Source organism: Suillus subalutaceus (genome assembly GCF_016647625.1).
Source record: "Suillus subalutaceus strain FC151 chromosome Unknown DFJ58scaffold_53, whole genome shotgun sequence".
NCBI lineage: Eukaryota > Fungi > Basidiomycota > Agaricomycetes > Boletales > Suillaceae > Suillus > Suillus subalutaceus.
The window spans coordinates 23,203-33,612 of record NW_024540302.1 but is presented as its reverse complement, the minus strand read 5'-3'; the positions used below and the strand labels follow the sequence as shown (position 1 = coordinate 33,612).

The window sequence follows — 10,410 nt, the reverse complement described above, 5'->3', positions numbered from 1 at the left end:
TCCGACCTCGGATGGCGCTTAGCACCCACACAGCTATCGGTACTAATAATACCGGCCGTTTGGCGCTTGCGTCGAGTTTTGCATTAGAGTCCAACCGTCAGAACAGTGCGAGTGATGAGGCAAGATCACTTGACTTGTGAAAGACCCACGTCGTGAAACGGTTGTGAGGTTGATCTTGATGTGGGGTGCTGTTGTGCGAGGCTCGAGCTGGTCTTCCAAAATGCTAACTTGCCTGAACTTCAAGTTTGGTGAGCTTCGAAGACGACGAGTGGACGTCAGGATCCATAGCACGTTGGACTCCGAGCGCCTGAGCGCAAGAGGATGGCCAGGTAAACAACTAAATGCTCAAGTTAGAGCGCTTAAACTCGAGCCTTTCGGCACAATCCTGAGTGCTCCTAGCTGCCCTTGAGTACGATCACTTTTGTCTTGTTCCTCAAGTTTGCGAACGCCAACATCCGACGTACGTTGTTCAGATGCAGATCACAGACCTCACTTCCTCCAGAGACCGAATTTCGAGCTTTGAAAGGGTTGCCCTCCAGATCTTGAACAAATTTGTCAAACGACTGTGATTTGTCGTGTGCGGTCTGGAGCTATTCAACATCTCTTGGAGATCTTTAGATATAAACCATCAATTGGACAATGCCGTTAGAGTCGGGATTGTCAACACACCGATTCAATCGAGCTCCTCGAGATGAGCAATTATAAAAAGCTAAGTTTGATGTCTTGTGTAAAATAAGGAGGCAAGAATCTTCTGGAGGTTCTGTATTTAGTGCGTGTTGTGCAAATTGTGCTGGTCTGAAAGCTTCTTAGCCTTCGCGGCGGTGATGGTCGAGTTCATTCGATTGACTGTGTTGCTATGTATACTTCAGGCTGTTCGATGAGGCAGTCATCAGACTCGACACTGCACATTCTCACCCTGAACCTTGCATGAATCTGGTGCAACCGGTGCTCATCGTACTGCGACCTCAATTGCGGAATCGTCGTTTGTCTTGTCCTCCATGACTGCTCCAATTCGATTGGACGGCTACATCTAAGTGAGTACGGAGACTCGGAGCAGATGTTGCAGTGTGCTCCATTCTGCATAAACTTCTTTAGCCGAGCCATACCGCCTGTGACAGTCGACGAGACTCAGCCAGCATAAAAATGGATTGGAATGCCTGTTTAAAATCCTTCTTAGTAGGCAACTTGGGGAACTAACAAACTCAGTAAGCTGCTGTTGCGGTCTTGAATAGAAGTGAGTGCCCTTTGTGGGAACATAACATACCCTGGGACTGCGGCTCCCTGCCAAGAAAGACCTGTTGTTCGAGGTGGCCTGGGATCAGTTGGTAGGGCATCAGATCTTCAGAAGCCATCGATGTTCAACGCGGTCAGCTATCACCGCATCACTCCGCTGAGCTGCAGAGACAATATGTGAGTCTGTGGAATAACTGGAGATCCGAGGATGCAAACCAAGGTCCATAAGGTTGCCCGGGCGCCTGTGCGTCGTTTGACTCAACACCAATTTGAATGACGATTTGAATTCATGACTAAATACGGTTCGGGAGAAAAGAACATCAAGGAATAATATCTGGGTAGCAGCAGATGACCTGATACGAGACAATATATGTATACCAGCGAGCACGAAACTAATGATGAGTAAGGACCGACTCGAAGGCGCACGCCGCAAGCGTCGCACGCAGGTGAGCATAGAGGATATAGCAAGATGACGAAAGAGATAGTCCACAGTTTCCATTATGCCCAAACCTGCAGTAATTCGTCAAATCCTCATCGCCCATAAAAATCGATGAAACATACCCTGAGTGTGCTATCCCAACTACCAGTGCAGAGAGCCATCCCATCCACACTTACACCCAAACAGCTGACTCTGTTTTCATGTCCGGTCAAAACACCCACTCGCTCGCCCCGTAGAGTGTCCCACACATTGCATGTCCAATCATCATAGCCACCGAAGAGAATGCGGCCAGAGATGGAGAATGCGACAGAAGTGATACCACAAAGAATATTGTCGTGCGTAAAGCTGTTTAATTCACGATCCGCGCGTATATCGAAAAGCCGGCATGAAGCATCGTCCGATCCTGTGGCGAATGCATCGCCATTTGGGAAGAATCTAAACAACAATGAGCACCCTGCATTGCCACATGGAAACCATCAACTTACTGAACAGCGTTGATGTCTGACTCATGACCTGTGAAAGTCTGGGTTGCCCGACCACTCCGGATATCCCACAGCTTGGCGGTTGCATCGCAAGCACCAGAGACGAAAACATTCTGATTAGGACCGAGTGACAAGCTATGTGACATGAGTTAGCAATAAAGTGATTGTATAGCAAGATAGCAAGAACCATACCTCATGACGTCCCCAGTATGATCACTGAACTCGACCACTCTCACACCAGCTTCAATATCCCAAAGCATACAAGTCATATCACCAGAACTAGTGACGATTTGTCTGTCGTTGATGAAACGACAGCAACTAAGATAACCAGAGTGAGCGCTCAATTCGCGCCCACCTCTGACGCCATTGGCTTCTCTACTGTTGAGGTTATAGATAGAACAGATATTATCAAGACCACCGCATGCGACAAAGTTTCCTGATGGTGAATAAGCGCAGGTCATGACCCAACTTGAGCGAAGAGGGATGGCATGGACTTTGTTGGTCGTATAGGCGTCCCATACAATAAGCTTTCCATCCTGTGAGGCGGAGACGAGATGTCGACGATCAGCGGCCCAATGCATAGCATAGATTTTTGCGAGATGACCCTTGAGTGAACGCCGAGGTCGCATAACGATTCGAGGTAGAGTGTCAACCTCGGCAGCCATAGCGCGCACTGTAGAGTATGTTACCGACCGGTCCAACAAGAATGAATTGGCAAGAACGACAAAATAACATACAGCTTGTGTCGGCTGAGGCCTCCCTACTCGCCCGAATTTTCTCCTTCAAAACTTCCGCCTCGCGCCGTGCGGCGGCGATCCGCTCTTGTATGTCGCCTCCTGGTTGAGACATTATTTGTGGAGGAGGGGTGGGGTTTGGGTGAAAGGACAAAACCGTGGGAGGCAAAGTGTTCAAGTGATATGTAAGTTTGTCTCTATTTACACAAAAATCCACTTCGCCAACTTAACAAAAAAACTTATTATGTGCTTCTGAACCATGTTCTATTTGACGCAAGAAGATGATTGAATTTCAATGCATGATACTGTGTGCGTCTTCTAGAGCACTAGAGTTGTATACGGAACGGTTCCATGCAGAACTTTGTGCTACAGCTGAAACACGAACCCGTGGGACTTGGTCTATGTTCGAACAGGGCAATATTTAATGATTCAATTGATTGATACCCTATCCTTGTCTAGGACCAACCAGCAGGACGACAACTCTCATAAAACATGGATTTCACAAAATCAGCACCGAGTCTGCACACGCTCCCAGTGGAGATATTGTGCTACTTGTTCTCCTTCCTTCATGCCTCATCAATCTTGAGTTGTACATCGGTATGTCATATCGATCCATGTCAAGGATCGATTCACTGATCGTACTTGATCTCAGACGTGTCGCTACCTTCGCAAAGTCCTTGATGACTCCTCTGCACTGCAGTATGCGATTGAACTCGAAGGACAAAAGATGGTGGAGGTTACTGCGCCAGACGCAATGACATCTCCCGCAGAACGCTTAGAGATACTGAGAAATCAAATGTGTTCCTGGCGAGCGTTTAAACCCACCATCGTAGATCATTTTCTGCAGCCAGGTGGCGAGGTATCCATGTCATTCGGGCATTTGTATACCTGGGATGATCGTCCCCAGATCGCGCAAATTCGCATGCTGGACTCAGGCACTTCGGAGTCCCAGTTATATAGGCGCTGGGATGCAAAGAGTTATCCGATGCCAAAAGACACTCCTTTCCGAGTCCACAGCGTCTGCATGGACCCATCACAAGATTTGTTTGCTTTTGTGGTACTCGAGCCGAACCACATGGCAGAAATTTCTTGCCGAATTTACTTGGAGACCCTTAGCACGAGCGAGCCGCACCCTTTGGCTGCCAGTGAGATCCTGACCTCCTTCAAGCCACACATCTCAGCAAACTGCCACTTTGACCAGACAAAGATAAAGCTCAAAATCTGGGGGGACCGCATAGTGCTCTTGAGCATCTGCGATGAATATTCTGCTTGTCCTGCAAGAATGCAGATTTGGAACTGGCAAGAGAAACAGGACTTCAAGGTACGACTAGTACGCGTTTGTTTGAGCGATTGCACTTACCATTTGATTATAGTGTGTCTATCGAGAACAGGAACCATACGGCAAGATGGATGACTGCTGTATCGTGAACCGAGATCACTTGATCGTATCATGCAGAATGACCGGCCGCCTCTACCATGCAAACTGAGCATCTTTTCATTTTCTGACCTTGGGAAACCCCCAGTCCGAGTTGCAGAATGTGTCCTACCCTTTCAACCAGAGGGAACATTCCTGCGGCATTCTCCATTTGTAACTATCAGCCCAGACATCCGTCGTTCTATGGCCCCTCAGGACGTACGCTTCTATCCAAACGCTAAAAATCAGCTCATCGCTCTCAATGTTGACGGTCCACCCAGCCTCGTCCTTATCATTGACACCGATAAACTCCTCACCGCCTGCCAAAGCGGCATACATACTGAGGGTCAGAGCCCTGTTTTGCCCTGGAAGGAATGGGGTCCAAACTGTTCGCGATGCATTTTAGACCCTGTACCTAACAGCCTTTTCGTCCTGCGATTAGAAGTCGCCGGCGGTAGAGCAGTCCATGCTACCCCAAATGATGTCAATTGCACATCTTATAGCTTGCGCACGTACGACTTCAACAAGTATCGCATGTCGCGTGCCGCAGCTTCCAAGGATTTTCGTGGCCGCATTATTACAGAACCGTCGACATTCAAACACCAACAACTCGATGAAGAAATTGTAACAAACCTTCCTTACATGGTCGTTGTGGACGAGGAACGCATCGAGACGACTTCGAACATGATAGATGTCACTTTCGATGACGAGAACATCTTGATCATTAAGGCTTGTAAATCTCATCTGTTTGAGTGTGCGACGCTGAGACACCACACAGAGCTCGGAGCAGGATGAAAACGAATTTGTAATCAATGTTGCTAAACCCTCCTCTATGGCTGTGCGGGGGAAATAGGATGTATAGAATTGTAGAATTTATGTCGTTAAAAAGGATTGCGAGGCTGCGTCGAACCAATGTTAGACGTCATGTTCTTGATATTGGTTTATAGTTTTTGAGTCCTGACCAACATATTCTGTATGTACTATGTGCTATAACACCTGGTATATATCCCTATACTGCCAGTAATTACCCCAACATGCAGCAAAATAGAGCAAAATCCTCCTGCAAATAATCGAGTTTCCGTTATAACTAAGTGGGGTCCGTTCAGAATCCAGATATCATATGTTGTATTGGATGCATTTCTAAAGTCAACCTGTAAGCATCGCAGGTTTCTTCGACAGCACTTGGAGTGTTCATCGATGAGACTTCAGCGAGGCTGGGGAGGTTACATCATCTGCCTGACCGTCAGACTCACTCTGTCCTTAGCTTTCTGGCCTCCAGCCCCATCAATGTTTCATTTGGTGGTGAATCCCGACAGTTTTGGTTAGTCCGTCGAGAATCTAGGTTGGCACGTGCACATCTCAGGGGTATACCTTATGTTTCTGAGACGATCCGCACGAGGCGTGAAGGTGAATTCTATTTCATGGACAGACTATCACATAAAAAGGAGGTTTCGGCGCAATGACTGGGCCTAGGTAAGACGGAGCTCTGAGGATCTATACACTGCAAAAATGTTATCAGCAGGTTTCGAACCGACTGCAAGAGACACAGATTTGGATTCTGTTGCGGTAACCACTTGGTTAAGACCAGTTAAGATGAGCCTCCGAGGAATTCATCCATGAGTGAATCAAAGTGTGTTCCAATAGAAAAAAAAGCGCAAGTCCGACAGAAACATATTTCGGTTCTGTTGTAGGAACCACTTTGGCCAGGCGAAGTTGAAATGAACCTCCGAGGAAATATCCATCAGTGAATCTTCAAGGCGCGTTCTGAGAGAAAAAACCTGGTCGGCAGGTTTTGAACCTGCACTGGTACAGTCCAAGAGACAGATTTCGATTCTGTGATAGTATTATTAGTAACTACTTTGGTCAAGGCGAAGTTAAGATGAACCTCTGAGGAACTGTCCATCAAATCTTCAAGGCGTGTTCGGATAAAAAAAAACCTCGTCGGCAGGTTTTGAACCTGCACTGGTAGTGTCAGTCCAAGAGATAGATTTCGATTCCGTTGCAGTAACCACTTTGGCCAGGGCGAAGTTGAGATGAGCCTCTGAGGAACTGTCCACCAGTGAATCTTCAAGGCGTGTTCGAATGGGAAAAAAACTCATTGGCAGGTTTTGAGCCTGCACTGGTACAGTCCAAGAGACAGATTTTGATTATGTTGCAGTAACCAGTTCAGTCAGGGCGAAGTTGCTCCGAGGAATCGGGCGTGTTCCGATAGGAAAAAAAACCCTGTTGTTCGGCAGGTTTCGAACCTGCGTAGTCCAAGAGAAACGGATTTTAATTCCGTTGTAGTAACCACTTTGGCGAGGACGAAGTTGAGATGAACATCCGAGGAACTGTCCATGAGTGAATCTTCAAGGCGTGTTCCGATAGAAAAAAACCCTGTTGTTAGGCAGGTTTCGAACCTGCGAAGTACAAGATATACAGATTTTGATTCTGTTGTGTTAACCACTTGGGCCAGGACGCTTCCTGGCCAAGTTTAGAATAACCTCCGAAGAATTGTCCATGTCGACAGGTTTCGAATCCGCACCACAAGAGAGCAGATTTCTAATCTGTTCTGGTGTCAAACGGTTAGCTATGCTACTCAAGATAGGCCTTGAAAAATCCATCCATGAGTGAATGTTCAAGGCGTGGTAAAAGGAAAAGTTTGTTTGTTCCTGTCACGTTTGACTTAGCTTAGCAAGACTGGTCAAGATAGACTCATTCGGTTACGAGTCAATGCATTGACAGCAGAATCACATGGGATTAGCAGTCATTTACCAAAAATGAAATGTTTAATTCGATGGACACAAAACATTGACAAAACATGCCAGGAATAAGCGAGTCGGGGGCTGGCGCCGGCGCCGTCACGATATGACACTGTAACTGCAAGACAAAAAGCCGGACAGCCGCACTATACCTAAGAACCTACAGGTTGTCGATCGCATTAATTTCTTTAGAGGTGTACGGAGTCCTCAACTTGTGACTACCATTTTTAGCCCATGTCACGGGTGGTGCCAGAGCGCGGCTGTCCGACTTTCCATAAGTAGAGCAGTGAATGATCTGGCTTCAACAGTGATCGGTCTTCTCCTCCATTATACGAGCCACATTCTATCATCAAAGCAATTGCTCCGTCTAAGTGACAATCTTGTTCAGCCTGCTGCTAGCGATTATATGGTAGTCGAGTTGCCGATTTCCGTCTTCAGCTCAGGGACAATATCTTCCCCAACACCACCTAGTACAAAAGCTTTCAAGTTTCCCAATGCTTGCAGTTCTCTTGTCCTCCATGACTCTGCTGACTCTCCCCCAACATGCGGCAGAAGTGTACATCGTGGGAAGGTCAATAAACGCGGATCTACGCGCGGTTCATCGGGGTATACATCCAAGCCGACTGATGAAAGCTGAAAGTTGTGAGAAAAGACAACAAGACGATAGAAGAAGTGTTATTACATGACCGTCCTCCAGTGCTCGTATTATCGCCTCTTGGTCCACTATTCGTCCTCGTGACGTGTTGAGAAGAACACTACCCCCGTTGCAGGGTCCTGATCTCCTTGTCTCCAATCATACCAGTTGTGGATTGGTTGAGAGGGACATGTAGGCTCAGTATGTCAGCCTGCTTGCAGCAGCTCCTCCACGCTTGAGACATATTCGCACCAGTTTGGTGCAGACTCTGCCTTCTTTCGTGAGAAGTATATGATGCGCATTGGAAAGGCACGCGCAAGGTGAGCGAATCTCAGACCGATGCCACCTAAGCCCAAGATACCAAGCGTACGCCCGGTAACGTCATGAGTTTGTGCCGCATTATAGGGTGTCTTCCATGTACCAGAGCGAAGGGAACGTTCTGCCATCGAGAAGTGCCGCAGGCACGATAGCATCAGGTATAAAGTAGCGGTGGCAGTAGCATCCTCGTTCGCTCCTGGAGTATTCGACACCATTATTCCTGGGGTAAACACACACGTCAGCAACAGTTGATTCTGACCGAGAGCGGACATCACCTCGTTCTTTGCAGGCTTGCACATCGATTTCATCGTAACCACCGCCACTCTGGGCGATCCAACGGACCATGCTGATATCGGCTAGAGCGTGGATTAATGGTGCGTCAAATTTTCCTATGACTTCAGAAGATGTGTTGCGCCTATACAAGGCGACAGTCCCTTCATACGGCCCATCAGGCCCAAATGAGGAGAGGAAATGAGAACGAGATTCTGAGACTAGATGCTGAAGAGGAAAAGCGATGATGACGCATAAAGCTAGAGGTGCATCGAAAGGGAAGCCTACTTACTACGATTTCGGCGATCCCATGAAATATCTCCTTGACCTCGTCCTTGACATACTCAATCTCACCTGAAACACATCAGAGTCCAAATCATCATCGGATAAACCTAGAAACCGACCACACAATAACACGCGGGGGAGCATTTCAATGTATGCTGTTTATCACAAGCCTTGTGGCGGAGGGCAAGACTCAGGAAGTTGTTATCTTTCATCAATCTAACACGTGTTAAGGACATGGGACAAAAATAACCAATCGACATACCACGAGGTTGCTCACATCCCACTCGCATTATAAAAAGCTTGAAGGCAAATAAATTTGGGCACAACCATCAGAGACATATCAGACTATCGCTTTTAACGCCATTTCCGTCAGTAAGGTTTCAACCTCGTTTGGTACAAGCACAAGCCCGCCCGTTACTGACATGCCTACTAAAATCTACCCTCCATCATCTATTAAAACGACGTCAGACACATGCATCGAAGGGACACAAACACCAGCATGAAACTCGCCAGAGCAGCAATTTTCGACACGCCTCTGATTTTCTTGCACTCCTCTTGAACATTGTATCCGTTGCTAGTGTTAAGCGTCCCAGAATCGTAGTGGCGCTTCAAGTACCTAAGAAACAAAAGATAACAGTGCGCTCGGATATCATCGTCCGTGAGTGGTTGAGATAAGCCTGAGAACGAACCGGAGGCAAACTTCCTCCTTAAAGTCCTGGTATATCTTACGGTTACTCTTGCGCTGATACAAGTCCCAATATCAAGAGTTGTCGACCACAAGAGAAGAATAGATACCTCAAGTTTTCGCGCTTCCTCCTCGTATGGGTGACTCTGGTGCACGAGGAAGTGATCCGCAAGGACATAAAACGATATGCCGGAGAGGTACATCTCATAGAGACAAGCGGCCTTATTCCCTCCGTATCCAACAAAGCGTTCATCGCACCTGGAAAGATGACATTAGACAAAGCAAGACATATTTTTGACTTGGATTTGGTTGGCACCATGGTGGCCCTTCCTTCCTAAAGATCACGTAAGGCTCGTATGCGGGGTGGTACTGCGTAACCTTGTAAACTTCGCCAGGGGCGGCGGAATAGAATCGCGGATAATCGGTGCTGTTATGGCCAGGAGCCCAAGTGCGATGAAACATATCGATCTTCTTCGCCTTGACCAGCGAAAGCAATGTCTAAGATAGTGCCATTCAGTGACTTCCTGGGATATGTTGCTCGTCATCTAGACCTGTTTGTCGCGAGGAAAATCTTTTTGGTGCAGGCCATCTTGCTGTTTGACATATTCGAACGCAGGCACCACAAGAGCAGCATGTCCTTCCTTGAGAATTCGACCAATCTTAGCATCTAGACTAGCCCTGATAGCAGAACGGAAGTTGGTGCAAATTGCAAAATCAACGTCAAGCATCATGACAAATTCGGTACGGGCAAAGAGGCGCGCGGCATTCCGCCAAGTATTCAATTGACGGTCGAAGGGCGTGATAACGAGGTGTATGTCGACGTAAGTTGACATTGCGGGTGTTGACGCATACAGGTCATGCAAAGCATCCAGAAGGGCGTGTATCGCGCTAGGTTTGACATGGACGGTTGCAGAAATCGGACCTTTGACAAGAAAAAAAATATGAGGAAATATTGAAAACACAAACGATGACAAACCGGAGCAGACCTTGGTAGTGTGTCACAAGCTCGGAAAAGACCTTGAATCGATTGAATGTGACGAGAGTGGTGACGGTAATATCGTTCTGTTCGAATGTCCCTGAAGCCCTGTAGTAGTAGGGGACCACTTTGAGAGGGTGCATAGACTGTGAGAATGCCTTGGACAGAAAAAGATCTTCGCTCATTGGAATCCCGTCTG

The 10,410-nt window shown here is 47.4% G+C and overlaps 4 protein-coding genes across 4 annotated transcripts; 1 reads left to right on the top strand and 3 right to left on the bottom strand.

Moving 5' to 3' along the window:
• Positions 1-1,501: 1,501 nt before the first annotated feature.
• DFJ58DRAFT_788328 (WD40-repeat-containing domain protein) lies at positions 1,502-3,072 on the bottom strand. The gene is made up of 5 exons (XM_041390144.1): positions 2,892-3,072; positions 2,347-2,827; positions 2,158-2,289; positions 1,795-2,107; positions 1,502-1,743 (listed from the first exon to the last, which is right to left on the bottom strand). Exons 1-5 carry the CDS (start codon positions 3,001-3,003, stop codon positions 1,732-1,734), a joined length of 1,050 nt encoding a protein of 349 aa, XP_041243875.1. The 5' UTR covers positions 3,004-3,072; the 3' UTR covers positions 1,502-1,731.
• Positions 3,073-3,291: 219 nt separating this feature from the next.
• DFJ58DRAFT_788326 (uncharacterized protein) lies at positions 3,292-5,330 on the top strand. The gene is made up of 4 exons (XM_041390143.1): positions 3,292-3,485; positions 3,541-4,209; positions 4,262-4,312; positions 4,345-5,330. Exons 1-4 carry the CDS (start codon positions 3,381-3,383, stop codon positions 5,095-5,097), a joined length of 1,578 nt encoding a protein of 525 aa, XP_041243874.1. The 5' UTR covers positions 3,292-3,380; the 3' UTR covers positions 5,098-5,330.
• Positions 5,331-7,351: 2,021 nt separating this feature from the next.
• Positions 7,352-8,694, bottom strand: DFJ58DRAFT_906206 (uncharacterized protein; the record flags this gene model as incomplete). The annotated part of the gene is made up of 7 exons (XM_041394999.1): positions 7,352-7,676; positions 7,726-7,817; positions 7,843-7,888; positions 7,911-8,215; positions 8,271-8,493; positions 8,558-8,619; positions 8,658-8,694. 7 exons carry the CDS (start codon positions 8,692-8,694, stop codon positions 7,446-7,448), a joined length of 996 nt encoding a protein of 331 aa, XP_041243873.1. The 3' UTR covers positions 7,352-7,445.
• A 505-nt stretch (positions 8,695-9,199) lies between these two features.
• Positions 9,200-10,396, bottom strand: DFJ58DRAFT_716370 (glycosyltransferase family 49 protein; the record flags this gene model as incomplete). Its single annotated transcript, XM_041384214.1, has 5 exons — positions 9,200-9,292; positions 9,346-9,493; positions 9,552-9,733; positions 9,787-10,157; positions 10,222-10,396. The coding sequence occupies 5 exons, from the start codon at positions 10,394-10,396 to the stop codon at positions 9,200-9,202; spliced, it is 969 nt and encodes a 322-aa protein (XP_041243872.1).
• Between the last annotated feature and the right edge of the window lie 14 nt (positions 10,397-10,410).

Excerpts from the sequence above, each read along its gene's own strand:
- DFJ58DRAFT_788328 (XM_041390144.1), bottom strand. The coding sequence starts at position 3,003 with ATGTCTCAACCAGGAGGCGACATACAAGAGCGGATCGCCGCCGCACGG. Across the intron at positions 2,828-2,891 it reads GGCCTCAGCCGACACAAGCT|TGCGCGCTATGGCTGCCGAG; the intron begins GTATGTTATTTT and ends CATACTCTACAG. Across the intron at positions 2,108-2,157 it reads TCAGACATCAACGCTGTTCA|ATTCTTCCCAAATGGCGATG; the intron begins GTAAGTTGATGG and ends ATTGTTGTTTAG.
- DFJ58DRAFT_788326 (XM_041390143.1), top strand. The coding sequence starts at position 3,381 with ATGGATTTCACAAAATCAGCACCGAGTCTGCACACGCTCCCAGTGGAG. Across the intron at positions 4,210-4,261 it reads AAGAGAAACAGGACTTCAAG|TGTGTCTATCGAGAACAGGA; the intron begins GTACGACTAGTA and ends ATTTGATTATAG. Across the intron at positions 4,313-4,344 it reads AGATGGATGACTGCTGTATC|AATGACCGGCCGCCTCTACC; the intron begins GTGAACCGAGAT and ends CGTATCATGCAG.